Here is a 15,088-nt window from a genome sequence, read left to right as displayed (position 1 = left end):
AAATATGCGTTATTCAGAAGAAAGTTTCAAGCAAAAGTTGTCGATAATTTGGTATACTACAACTTTGTCACACACTATTTTCCCTATAAAAGTATGGTGTTCCAGAAAATGCTGGAAAATACTTTTGAAATCTTCTACGCGCCCTCTAGCAACTTAACTATACATCGTACCATAAAATGCTCCTTAGCAAAGTCGTAGAAAATTTAGTTAACCACAACTGCATAGTTGTAGATGCATAATTATTCCGGAAAATCGGAAAAACTTATTTTTGAAAAACTTTTCCACGCCCTAGCGGTGGAAATATGCGTTATTTAGAAAAAAGTTTCAGGCAAAAGTTGTCGATAATTTGGTATACTACAACTTTGTCACACACTATTTTCCCTATAAAAGTATGGTGTTCCAGAAAATGCTGGAAAATACTTTTGAAATCTTCTACGCGCCCTCTAGCAACTTAACTATACATCGTACCATAAAATGCTCCTTAGCAAAGTCGTAGAAAATTTAGTTAACCACAACTGCATAGTTGTAGATGCATAGTTATTGCGGAAAATCGGAAAAACTTACCTTTGAAAAAATTTTCCACGCCCTAGCGGCGGAAATATGCGTTATTTAGAAAAAAGTTCCAGGCAAAAGTTATGGAGAATTTGGTATACTACAACTTTGTTATGATTTATTTTTCCCGGAAAAGCATGGTTTTCCCGTAAATGCAGGAAACGAATTTTGAAAACCTCTAGCGACTTAACTATGCAACGTACAACAAATGTTCACGAGCAAAGATGTGGAAAATTTAATTATCTACAACTCTTTTGGAATAAGTTTTTCTCTAGAATGCATAGTTTTCCCGGAAAATCGGAAAAACTGATTTTTGAAAAAATTTCCCGCCCCGTAGCGACGAAAAGATGCGTTATCACCTCCTGAATTCAATTATTAAGTATGTACATTTGACGCTCGAAGAAAAATATCCTGAAAAGAATCCTCCCGGCGGTACTTTTATAAATCGATAAAATATCTACGATAAACTTTTCGTGTTTTATTCGTTTTCATTTTCCAGAAATCTTATTAAAAGTTGTTGAGTCTACGAATCGAATTCAAACATTCTCTGTTCAAACATATCCTGAAAATATATCACATAATGCCTTGTTGAAAATGTCAGCAAAATTCTCATTTCTTTCCAGATATGATGGAGTATCTATCGTAAGAAAAATGAATTATCGATTTTCAGCTTTGTACACTGTACATCAAATAATTTTTTTTTTATTATTATTATTAAAATTTCTCTCTTGTTCCTTCCGTTGTTTTATATTTTTCATAATATAGATAATGCAAGAAGTTAATTCTGTAATTGTCGATGTAAACTTTCATTTTAAGATGTGTAATTTCACTGATATTTATATCAGATAAAAACAAGCATTTCAACGTGCTTGTGAAAGGATTTGTTTTTTCTCAAAATAGGCTCCAGTTTCAGCAATTGCTTCATTAATTTAAGTTGAATTTCATACCGACGAGCATTTCTTTCAAGATCAACGATAGCCAGTAGTCACTGACGGCCAAATCTGGAATAAACGGTGGATGAAGAAGCGATTCGAAATGTACACCGTTCAATTTAACCATCGTAGCTATCGACTTGGGGAGGGATTCAAAATTGTAGTTAAATATGATGAATGTGTTTTGTGGCCTGACGGACATACCGACATAAATAAAACTACGCATACAATATTACTGAAACAAGTTTCAGATTGTCATCGCAAAAGCCTTGATGAAAAAAGCTGTGAGTGAAAAGAAACAAGCAAAGCCAACAGCTTAAAATGAAGATAGGAATGATTTTAACTGTTTCGGAAGATAGATCTATGAGGGGATTGTTGTACCAGAGGTTCTAAATCATGATAAAACACATCTTGAAGCCGGGTGTGATGGTCCTTTCCCCCTTTGTTGAGTGTTATTTTTTCTTAGTGTATCTTTAAAATGTATTGTATTGAAAAATGTTGTTAAAAGTGGTTAGTTTGCAAAGAAGAAAACCTAACGAACAATTTTGCTTATTTTGCAATAATTCAAGTGATTTAGTGAATCAACCAAGGTCCTTAATATTAAAGAAGCAGCAAATAGAAAAAAAAACAGCATAAGTAAGAAGCTTTCAAAATTATATGATCCAAACTCCACAAAACAAGAATTTTCATGGTACCAAGACTATTTATTCATTTATATTATTGAGGAGAAAATACTTAGTTAAAAAATTGCGTTGTATAAAGAAGAAGAAGTGTCTGCTTCAACTTCTAAAGTAAACGTTCGTCTTCAAGGACACCGGCTGCGTTGAAAAAATCGTTGAAACGCATTTTTTGTACAAGAAACGAAGATAAGCAGCTACATTTATGTTCCGAAATTTCAGCAAAAATTTTGAGTACTGCACGTAGTAAAGAAGATCATGTTTTCACTGAACTTAATACTTGTCAACGACCTGAAGATTTATTTGTTATCTTTGAGATAATCGAAAAGTTCTCAGATGCCAGCCTTCAAATCGGTTCCCTAAAGAAGTACTTATCGATGCATTTGACAAACTTATAGATAAAATTGAAGACAAGTTAATAATACATTCTTCTGAATTCGAAATTTGTACGTTTTGGGAAATATACCATTGACGGAAATAATAGAACATGTTCGGAGCATCACTTCAAAAAACAACATCATTGAGGACTGCAAAAGCATTGAGTCGAGATTTATTAAGAACAAACTCAATACCTAGTGGATAAAAAACGGAAAATTGTCACAAACATGAGAAAGTTTTCTGCAAGCGTTGTTTAATACAAAAAATCAAAAGCTCAGCATTATTTGTATTTGATGAGATGTTTTTTATAGTTAGAAAAATGTTCATTGAACACAATAACCACACATTGATTATTGTTCGTTAGGTTAGGAAAAGCTCAAAGGTGACTCACGTCCACGGCTAAGGACGAAGCCGTCTTTACTAGAGTCATTGATTCCACCATTTAAATGTAGTGCAAATTGTTGCACTACGTCTTGCAATTGCAAAAAATCGCATTTCATTATGTAATGTCAAAATAAAAATGAGTGATTTTTTATCTACTTCAAGTACATTCATGCTCGAAATCGCTGGTTTTTCATATATAACTTTCATTTTTTTAATAAGAAAAAAAAATATTATTCTCATTTTTGTTTTTTTTTTCTTATTATTTAAGGATCCATCCTCACTTTTACCATCAAAAAAAACTATAAATTATTACGAAAATAATAATTGGAATGATTTTATAACATGTACTCAATAAATTTCCATTAGGAATAAAAAAAGAAAACGTAAAAAAATGGACCAAAAAATTGACCGGCATGATCCACATTATTATTCTTCGATTTTTTTATTCACTTAAATCCGTTGGAGTTGTATTAGTACTTATTGGATTGTTGGTGGCATCATAAACATTTACAATGTTGCTTGAAATAAAACTAGTTTTTGAAATTTTCACTGCGCTATCCATTTTGTTTTTAATTGAGTCTACGCAACCCTCCGCAACTGTGTTGGATTTCCACCCACCTTCTTCAGTTGAATTATATCCACTAATAGGGACACCGAAAACCTTCGGAATGTACGAGGTCTGGTTATTAAAAACGAGTAGTGCGTAGGGCAACTAGAAATCAGTTTTCTGAGTACCCCTAAACTCATAGAATGATATTGGAGGCAGTAAAGTGATGGGTTTTTGAAAAGGAAAATTAAAATTTGTTACAAATAAATATCTTTGATTTGTTAACGATTATACCACATAACTATACTATAGTTTGTTATACAGCTTCATGTTACAGAAATAAAAATTTTTTGTTCACTAGTGTAATTTGATCTCTTTGAAAAAAGTTTTTAATCACATTGTACAGCCTTGACCCAAGAGAAAATAAGAGGAATTTGTGATTAAAATGAAGTTCGATAAAAACTTCGAAATAACACAAAGCTTCCCAAAATTGCTAACAAATAAAAAGTGTTTACCAAGTAAGCATATGAAAACATCGTTTTTTTTCTTAAAAAAGTAATTCAATTTATATTCCACGTATAATGGAATATATTATTGGAACAAATTTTACAAAAATAAAAATGAATAACGCAGATGACGTCTGAAGTTTATATAAGACAATATTCGTTTAGCTACTTGTTTGTTTAGGAAATATACTTTAACAAGCACATTAGGATCTTTTACGTTGTTATTAAATTCGCGAATAAAAATCATACAAAAACAGGAAATAATCGTACATGTGGAGCTAATATCTATGTTTGTAAACCGTTTTAGTCCAGTGAAGACATAAATTTTCAAAATTTTCGCCAAATTTCGGAAAAAATATGTAGTTGAAGAAATTTTCTACAAAAAAGATTGCTTGTAATTTTTCCTTAAGAGCTGTCATTTCTTCGTAAAATGCGCTCAAACTTCGGGGCCGCGCCTTACCAAAAAATTTTCGCGCCACGTAGAGTCTGAGGGAAATTACGTCCCCGACTGAAGAAGAAACTGCTGTATCAGCACAAAAGAATGTGCATTCTACTCGTTAGAGTATCTACTTTTCAACTGCATCTACAAAAAAATTCAGACTTTTTTCGGAAAACAATACGAACGGAATTGTCTTTTGCTGGTTGCCTGGGTAAACTTAAAACACATGTGTCTGTGACTCTGTTACACCCAGCAGCGAGCTCTTGCTTGAGGTCGTCAATTAGACGATTATCTTTAAAATTATACCGTCGAACTCACTCTGTGATAGGAAAAAACTACTTTTACAAATGTTAGATTTTTGTTAGATAGTTGACAAGTTTGTCGTCCCCAATTCGCACTCATACAAAAAGTTTTTGTAATAAATTCAGTGATACTGAGTGTTTTGCTTCCTTTATCACTTAGTATACGAGGATATTCCCAGAACTACCTGGCCTGATCTCTAGATGGTGGTAGTTGCTTGTTTATATTGGAGAGTACACAATCTATCCATCATATGTTTGAAGCTTGAACAAGCCTAGTTGTTTTAAATTTGTTTGACAGCCTTCAATTTGATATTTATAAAGTTAAACTTTGAACACTTTTTATACATACCCTGTATAAAATGAAAAAATTTTCAACATAGACTCAAATACGTCTGACCTTACTTAAGGCAACCGAATAGAAACTATTTCCATATCTTTAAGGGTATCCTTGTAAAAAAATAATTTTATAAGGGTCTGCAACGGTCAAATTTTTTACAAAAAAATTAATAACTTAAAAAGTATGCATTTTTCGAAAAAAGTTTTTAAACAAAAATATACTAAAATTTGACGTAGATTTCAATAACGTATTAATATATGGGGTGTTCTATTTAAAATTACAAAGCTACAGTCGACTTAAATAGATCGTATCCGAAACGTAGAAATTTTCGTGATTATTATAAATATTTTGCCATATACAGTTTTAACTCGTCGTGGGACTATAACTAAAAGGAAATATATTTTTTCTACAAACGCGTTTTCTTTATTTTTATGTTATTTACTTCAATTTTTTATTTTTATTTTGATTCGTCCGTTTCTATCTTTATATCTCAATTTTACTGAATCTTTTTATAAACATTTAATCTTTGCGAATATAATTTTATTCTTTTCTCATGTTATATAATTATATAAAATAGATTATATTTATCTTGAATGAAAATTGTTTGCTGAGCAAACCCCAAACATTTTTCAGTTTTCTATCAATCCCAGAGGCCGGGTCACCTTTTTTTTAAACACATTATACTACAAAATTACAATTCAATAATTGCGGCATTTTCCATTAACGATGCTTGAATGAATTTTATATTATCAAATGGGTTCTATTATTAGAAAATAATTTTAAAAAGTATTGTTTCAATTAGTAACGTTGGATTATTATTAATTCGTATAATTAATTCAACAGATTAATCATTTTATTAATATCATCAGCAAATTAAACGGAAATACAGCCATTATCATTTCATTTGTGCCCTTGGGTATGTTATAAATGAACTATTAGAACTTTTATAATCACTAGGTTATATTCAGATCAATTATCAATCCATTTATTGAAGAATTATACGAAATCTATATGAAAAAGTTACAAATTTTTTGTAAGTAGAAATAGCCGATATATCACTGATGTAACCATAAAATTTGGACGACGCGAAAAATCTCCAGGTCGCTAAAAATTTTGGTAACGCTGACAAGTTCCCATGAGTTGGAGGAAACGTCTTAAAAGCTGAGTTGCCAAATCTCACGATTTATCATGTTCAATCTCACGATATTGGTTCTTATTGTCACATTTTTCTAATTTTTGGCAACACCACTGATATAAAAACATTAAAATAGAACTAAAAACATTTTATTATCAGTACAAGAAAAAAAATTCAGTATCCAAGGGTCCATAGGGCCTATTCATGAATCGAAGAGACATAATCATCTGATGAAGCGAATTGTCTGACAGAGATAAAATAATGGAGATGCAGGGAATGCGGTTCCTCGACTCAAGAATCGGAATATGACCCCATAAATAGTATTTTCACAAGTTCACATATTCACTGAAAGTGATTTATAAACACCTGCGCGTTCCAACGTATAGCCAACAAATGATTATTCTAGTTCGGAAGATTCTGATTACCATTATTATTTATAAAGGTACTTTTGATCTAAAATGTTTTTTTTTCTTTCGTTTCATATGTAAAAAATTCATGTTTCTTTATGGTGTTTGCTTTGAAATTCCGTTTTTCAGGAAAAAAAAACGAATGGGGTACAAAAAGAGGTCAGTTCATGTCTGGAACCCTGTTTAAACCAAACTCTTTTACACGTAGGTACATTTCACTCGTCTATTTACGTTTTAAAGTTAGTTATCTAGGCCTATGGTAGATTAAACAAAATTATCGGCAAGGAATTTTTATTTTATTATCTGCAATTTATATCGAAATAATTGTAAGTTTGATGTGAAAAATTATGAATAATGTTGGTTACATATGATAAATTTGTAATTTATGTTGTAAAATTATAGTTAAGCTGATTGTAACATTCACGAGAATCATAATCTATGAGTCAACAAAAATTATAAATTATGTATCAAAGGAACATTTAGAAAATAAATTAATTTTGTGATTGTATATATTAGTGTAGGCATTCAAGCTCAAAATGGTGCCAAGCCTCCGAATTCTTCAATGCAGCTACGATTTTCCTGAAAATTTAGAATTGAGCTCATCTTACCCTCCACATTAAGATCTACATGGTCGCAAGTGGCGCAAATTGTTTTTAAAGGGTGAAAACCACCCCTTATCGAAAAATACCAATATTATAGTTTTTCCTACTTTTTTTCAATTCAAATGTTTTTCATTTATGCAGCATAAGTATCTTAACATATTGTATAATAGAAAGTTCATATATTTTGAAGTATCAACCCTTAAAAATTATTAAAAACTACCCTTCTGATGAAAATAATATAGGAAAAAATCTTTTGACGATTTAAAACATTGCATTGCAAAAAATTGGTAACATTTTAATAAAATTTAATTGGTTATTTTTATTTTTATTATTCGACCCTTAAAAACTACCCCTTTGCAGAGAATGAAATAAAAATAAATCTAATGACTACCACTTTTAAACTCTGCATACATTTTGATATTAAAGTTTCTTGTCTATATTTAAAGTAATTTTTAATTGTCTATACCCCGTCAACCCTTAAGAACCACCCCTTTGATAAAAAATAGAAAAATAATTTTTTTAATGACTGTTAATGTTTTGATTTTGATTTCTTTCGGTATTCAAGTGTATTTTCCAAACATGAAGTGATTTTTCATTCTCTACACCCTGACACCACTTAAGAACCATCCCTTTACCAAAAATATAATGAACAAGTAGTGTTCAATAACATTCAATGTTTTGATTATAATTTTCCATAAATGAAAACTCATTTTCAAAAATTTGAATTCTTATTTTTATATAACTCCATTATTTTTGAAGCTATCACATCTTAAAAAAAACTGTTACAAAGGTAATTTTCAGGACTATAAGTCTATGTATGTTAAAAGGGTTTGAGACCTTCCACATTTTATTAATAAAGAGTGAAAGGGCAATCCTCGCACTATAATGACAGATTAATTTGGTTATAACTTCGTCAATTTGTATGCTACAAAAAAAATAAAAAAATCATAATAATCGTCATAAAAAATGCTTTAATTTAATTGTTTACTTGTTTTTGTATCTCTTATAGTAATGGAGAAAAAATAAGCAAAAAAAATTTTTTTAAATCAAAAAAAAAGGATTATTTAATGCTCATTTTGTTTCACAGTCATGCATTTCTAATCAGCCAAACTTTTAAATGTCGTAAATAACATCGAAATAAAGTATTTGGTACAAGGAATAAGTTTAATTTTTATTTTCAATGAAATGGCATTAGTTTTAGTGTAATTTTTTTAGCTTTAACTATTTTACATCATATCTCACTGAAATTTCAGTCGAAACGACTTTTATCAATGGTGATTTGAAAGGTCTTTTTAAGTTCTTTAAAAAGTATTCAATGACTTTTTGGTGAAAAATGTACCCTTTTCCCGTTATTTGTGGTTAAATTCTCAATTATGTAAAACAAAAGCTATTCAAGTATCTATAACTTGCTTTAGGTAGAACATTAAGATCTTAAAATATAGCTTAATTTCTTTGTTTTTTTATAAACTTCATTTTTGGTCATTACAATTTTTTCGATAAAATGCATCATTACAGAGTTATACGGGAAAAACTATTAAAAAATGAGGTTTTTTTGAGAAAAAATCGTACTTTTCAATTGCGAATAACTCAAAAACTATTGATATATCAAAAAAACTTTATACAACATTTTTTACTTTAAATTTTCTGATCTTTCGATTTTTGGGGTTATTTTGGGTGAAAACTTTTGCACCCCCCAAAAAGGGTCACATCCCCCCGGTTGCATACCTCGGCACCATGTAGATCTACACCTATCATATGTTAAAATTTCGAATAAATTGGAGCTGTATTAAAATTTGGAGGGGAAATGTATGAATATTCAAAAATATTTATATTAACATAAAAAAAATTGTTATTGTATAAATCTCGATGGTTTTGATGACATGAGAAAGTTACAGGGGGATGATTGACAGGAACATATAAATACGAGAAAGAAGCGGAAAATGCTCTTAGTCTCTGACGCTCTATTACGTTGATTGCGTAGTTTATGTATTTGTTTTGGAGGAAGAACAACCAGGGGATTTACAAATTCTACGAGAGGAAAAAAATAAACTAAAAGTTAATTGACTTTATTTATTGGTACAAATAAAGAACAAGACAAATGTTTGGATAAGTAACTTAAAAAAAGAGTTTATTTAACTTAAAAAAAATTGGTTGATTGCCAGAATATTTTTGGCTCCCTTCATTAATTTCTTCTTTAATCTGTAAGCTCGCTGTCTCTCGGCTGGAGTTTTTGGAGGTTTAGATTTTTTCCTAGTCAAAAAATAAAGAAAAATTTAGAAAATTATAAAAATTTTAACCGACTTTAAGAAAATTGATAAAAAAAGGTTTTTATAAACATTCTTTTTAAATTATTATAATTAATTTTTTATTTAAAATATAATATTATCTTAATAATTAACAAAAATGGTTATAAAAAGATAATTATGTCACTAAATATTTTACATACAATAATAAATAGTACATGAAAATTATTTAAATAAGCTAAAAAATAACTTTTCGAAAGAAAATTATATAAAAACATTATTATAATGAAAAAATATTGTCGATTTTTCTGATATTATCGAATTATTGACTACAGTTGTTAATATTTAAAAATTATTTATAAAATAAATCATAATAACGTGGAAGAATTTATAGACATCGACAAAAAAATTAATTTTTGGTTAGATTAGAAATTTTCTATTTTATGTGGATGCGCTCGATAATTCTTATTGGGTTGATTATCTAATTTTATGTGTTGTTTTCAAATATATATTTATATGAACTACATCGATTATTATTAAAATATTTAATAAATACAAATTGCACATGCTCATACATATAATACATGAATTATAACGTACCTTGCAACCACGTGTTTGTTAGATGTTCCGGCAATATCATCTACACCTCTTTCTGCCATAGTTATTTGAAAATACTTTCAGTTCACTTTAGCGGAACACAATGATAAAAATTAAAACTTCACAATAACAATATTGATTATTGATATTTATAATAAAAACAGCAATATAAGTATGTCGACACTGACAAATTAGAAAGTTGCGCATCATAGGGTGCGCACCAAAAACGTAACGAGGTCATTCATCGATAGATTTTACTCCTCACATTTTTCTCATACCGGGCCCCTTATATATGCAAATCGATTCTTAAGGAGTAAACTCCAATTAGTAGAACAATAATATTTATCCAGATCTAGGAAATTTCATTATACTAAGTCTAATCCAATGCAGTTAATTTATAAAAAATAACTCGAAGGAAAATATTTTTTCAAATTTCTTTGATTTATTATTTCTTAGACCTTTCGATATGTTCATGTTTCTAAATTAGTTTTTCAATAATATTTAAAAGATTGATAAAAAATTGACGTTTCGATTAATTTAAGTCTTTTATAAAGACATAAAATTAATCGAAACGTCAATTTTTTATGAATCTTTCGAAAATAATTGAAAAAAAACTAGTTTTATAAACAGAAGAGACCTAAAATCAATAACATTTAGAACCATAAACATTTTTTCATATACAAGGGTTAAATGAAAATTTATTTCAATTTATTTAATTCGTAGAAAATCATTTGAGTAAAAATTGCGTCCACAATTAAAAAATTGAATATATAAAAAAGTAAAGAAACTCTTTATTATAACACCAAACAAATTACAAAAGATATATTTTTGGAAGTAGTAGTCACATAATTATCTAGAGCTGAATCCACTTGATTTTCACGTGTGGTGTTAAATATTAAGTTACAACTTGATTGACAGTAATAATTCTTATTTTTGTATCTAAAAATATACGTATTTCTATCGACGATTTGTTGTATATTATTTTTCTAATATTATCGATCCATTTTCTAAGGTCTTGATTACTTTTGATGAATCCGTTTAATACAAACACCATTACAAAATATATTGAGCAGCGAGATCCTTAATTTTGTTAATAACACACCTATCATTAATTAGCCTTAAAAGGCCCTTTATAAGCAATTTCGCAGGTAAAATTAGATGGGTCTGATCCTCTCATGGGTACGCCTTTGATGGAAAATAATGAAAGAAAAATTTCCTTTGGGGATTTCAAATGCATACAATTACGTCCGTTCCATGGTTTAATTATTTAAATTGCAAATTCAAATTTGAATGTCTGTAATACTTGATGCCATTTTGTCTTTATGAGAGGCATTAGGAGAGCCGAATTACTATGGAGAGGAAAATGGCGTTTAAAACAATTTCGATTTATTATGTTGCGGGATAATTATTTTTCATGTGTTATTTAAAGTTCGTTTAAAATAGTTTTTAATGAAAAAAACGACTGATTTTTGTATTTATTTATGATAATAGCGAATTTAATGAATCTCAACATGACATGAAGAAATCGTTACAACTTTAATCATTCAGATAAACTACTAATACGAAGTTTGGTTATTAAATAACCAGAGGACGCATGCACGTCCCAAAACACGTTTCCGTTACTATTATAATATTTGGGCAGTAGCGGTTTGAAACGAAGTTGCAAGAGCAACGAATCAACCTCAAATTTCTCGTTAAATTGGGAAAAACTCCGATTGAGTGCTATAAATGATTGCAAGAGGCCTATGCGGACAATTTTCTATCTCTTGCGCGTGTTTTTGAGTGGTGGGAGCGCTTTAATGGGGGCCGAGAGTGCACTGAAGATGACCAGCGCCCAGGTCGCTCTGTGACTGTTTCAACCCCGGAAACAAAGACCAAAATCAACCAAATTGTGCGTGCAGATCGTCGAATGAGCATCCGGATGATTTCCGAGGCTGTAAACGCCAATAAAGAAACGGTTAGAAACATTTTACACGAGGAATTACACATGACAAAAATCTGTGTGAAGTTGGTCCAAAAAAAATCTGACTCCTGACCAAAACCTTTGCTCACATTTTCTTGAAAGGTTAGAAAAATATTTGCTTTGAAAGGGACCCGATTCGTGTCGATAGAAGCGGTAAAGCAAACAACGGCAAAGCTCTTAAAGGCCCTCACCAAAGAAGACTTCCAGCACTGCTGCGATCAATGGAAAAACGTATGGAAAGGTGTTTGGCTGATCTAGTCTCGTTATTTAATAGTCAGAACTCGTATTGACGCACGAATTTAATTGTACTAATAATCCTGGTATATTTCTTGGACTTTCAGTTTAATTAGCTGCAACTCTAAGTACCTGAATCCTTAGTTTAATGACCAATTTCTGAACATGGTTAAGTTACTAGAAGTGTTGAATCTAATGAAGGACATTTTTTAAAATTTCAAATTGCAAAAAAGTGGAGTACGAGGGTAATTACTTAAGTTTTGAGATATACAAATAAAAATTAATATTTATAATATAATCGTTTTTCAAAATATCCTTCATTAAGCGTTTGAAACAATTGTCGAAGCATTTTTTCCATGTTGATTGAGGTACCTCTAAATCTAAAATATATGATTCGAACGCATCAACCACTTCTTTAGATGTAGAGAAACTATGACCTCAAAATTCATTTTTAATCTGCGGAAATATAAAAAAATATTTGGATTCCAAACAAGGACTGTACTGAGGATAATAATCCATCAACTCGATGTTTTGACACGAGTTTTGTTTCGGCAATTGTCAAATTATGCGGTATTCAATATGAACAAATTTTTTTGACGGCCAAATATTCATGCGAATGGAACTGATTTCCAAAGTCATAAAAAATCAACCCAAATAGCCTTCAATACGGTCTGAGTAGGTTCACCATTACATATGTCAAACTTTATGAAGGCAATGTCAGATTTGACATATTCACATCAGTGTCGCCATATCTGAAAACTTAAATAGCAGCCCTCGTATAGTAAAGACGTATTTTAACTATCTACGACAAAACTTGTACAAGGTAAGTTTTTTTGGAAGCACCACGAACTGACATTGCAGTTTTGCTTAGATAAAATCAAGTTAAAAAAATAGAATCACCTCATTTTAAGTAAATCTATTGATTTTTATTATTATTTGTATAAGTTTTAACTTGATTGATGTTTTTTTTTATGTTATGAAAATATCAATCATACAACAACAAGCTACATTGTTTTGGTAATCGGAAATAGAACAATCCCCGTACACAGGATAATTATCTCCCAGCTCATTGGGTATGTTGCAGCCTACTAATTCTAATAACCGCACTAAACATACACCTAATTACTTTTGCAGGTCCAGCTCATAAATATACCGATACAATAATGAAAATTTTGTATCGGACAAATGTATAGTAGCATAAATCAGAATATCTGAAACGCTTTTATGTATCGTCCAAAATATTTATGCAAATATAACGCGTCGAGTGATTTAGTATTTGCAAATAGTGAGATCGAATTTCAGTGAAAAATTTCTAAAAACTAATGAATAATCTGTGTTAGTCTATACTTGAAAAAAATTGATTAATAAGTATTTATATCAAGTCGAGGAAGATTTAGTTAAATTAAATACATAAATGAAAACTTTTTCTAAGTTTTTTGATATTTCTACATAAAAAAAATAAAATCTGGGCCTCATTCTCCAAACTAGCTAATAATAAGACTAAGTACACCAATCTGCGAAAAATTTTTTTCTTTTTCTTATTTTCAAGCATGAATTCATCATATTGTGTTCTCTAAGCACGGAATCTGACATAAAATCACCACCACGCGTATATTTCCAGTATAATACTTATTTAACCAATAAACGATATTAAAAATATCACGGTCTAAGAAAAATCCTAAATTATAGTCACAAAATGTATAAATATCGATCAATTATTTCATTATATGGCTAGAAAATTGAAGTTGTTTCATAGTGTTTTGCTTTTCATCGTTTCTATTGGAGTTTCTTCTTTGAAAAAAGAAGAGACAAATCGCTGTCATCAGAATATGAAGGAGAATATTATTTGAGAAGTCTACATTTTAGAACGTGGATTGTGCAATTGCTTTTGCAGCTATAGTACTTAAGGAAAATACCGGTAGTTCTAATCTATATCCTATAGTAAACCTTATTCAAACTGGTGTGACTGCTGCTGAGAACCCATCTTAATTGTACCATCTCATTGCATCAGTCTTGATGCTAGTCCTAAAACTCGTCATCCCAGCAGTGTTCTTAATACCTAAACACACCCTTATCTGATAAATTACATACTATAGAAAATTTCCATGTTATATTTGTTTATTGGTTGATTGAATTTGGTAGATAATGATTTCTTTGTTGAGCCTTCCGTTTACTAATGCAAGGATAACGTTTGAAAAATCCAACCCAATACCAATATTCTTCAATGGCACCTGCATCTTCTTTATTCCGAAACACTTCTTCGGAGGGTTCTAGGTAATCCAAGTCTTGTGGATCTTCAAGCCATAGCTCGGCTTCAAAGCTTCCATTCGATAAAATCCCTGAATCTTCCTTTTGCCTCTCCTCTGTTTAACTCTAACATATTCGCCGTCTGGTCTGAAGATCTGAAGTCTGAAGGGTTTATCTCACTTAAGCTGCCTCTGCGAGTGAGGTTTCGCTACGCAGATTCGGGTCCTGTCAGTCGTAAGCTCGGTCTACATAACAAATTGCAGATGCATCATTCACCCTCTTCGTGCTTGTGAAATCTTATTCGATTCAGCACGCCTTGCTTAGATCCATCTTTGTAAATAAATGTGAAGACAAGTTGGGGTCTGTCTTAGAAATTTTCTTCGCTTCTATATTGTTACTCATACACTCCCGTTTAGGCAGTTGGATATCATTGAGGCAATAGCTAACATATCAACCCGAAAGCTCACTTGCTTTAGTTGCTATTGTTGTTGTTGTTGATGCTCTGGTCCAGACTTGTGATGAGGATGGAGAAGAACTGGTAGCCGGGGAAAGCATTGATGTATCAGTCGCAGAATCTAAGGAGACGAGGAAGATCCTCAAGGACCT

At 30.6% G+C, this 15,088-nt stretch overlaps 1 protein-coding gene across 1 annotated transcript in view; it reads right to left on the bottom strand.

The window, feature by feature from the left end:
- The window catches only part of LOC130897403 (juvenile hormone acid O-methyltransferase-like), a 31,143-nt gene extending 16,106 nt beyond the window's left edge, over nt 1-15,037 (bottom strand). The window contains exon 1 of the mRNA XM_057806239.1: nt 14,950-15,037. Within this exon, the coding sequence (XP_057662222.1) occupies nt 14,950-15,037 (88 nt within the window). The remainder of the gene's footprint in view (nt 1-14,949) is intronic.
- Nucleotides 15,038-15,088: the final 51 nt, after the last annotated feature.

Source organism: Diorhabda carinulata, chromosome 8, assembly GCF_026250575.1.
Source record: "Diorhabda carinulata isolate Delta chromosome 8, icDioCari1.1, whole genome shotgun sequence".
NCBI lineage: Eukaryota > Metazoa > Arthropoda > Insecta > Coleoptera > Chrysomelidae > Diorhabda > Diorhabda carinulata.
Note: the sequence above shows the minus strand (reverse complement) of the source record. Positions and strands in the feature narration are given on the sequence as shown.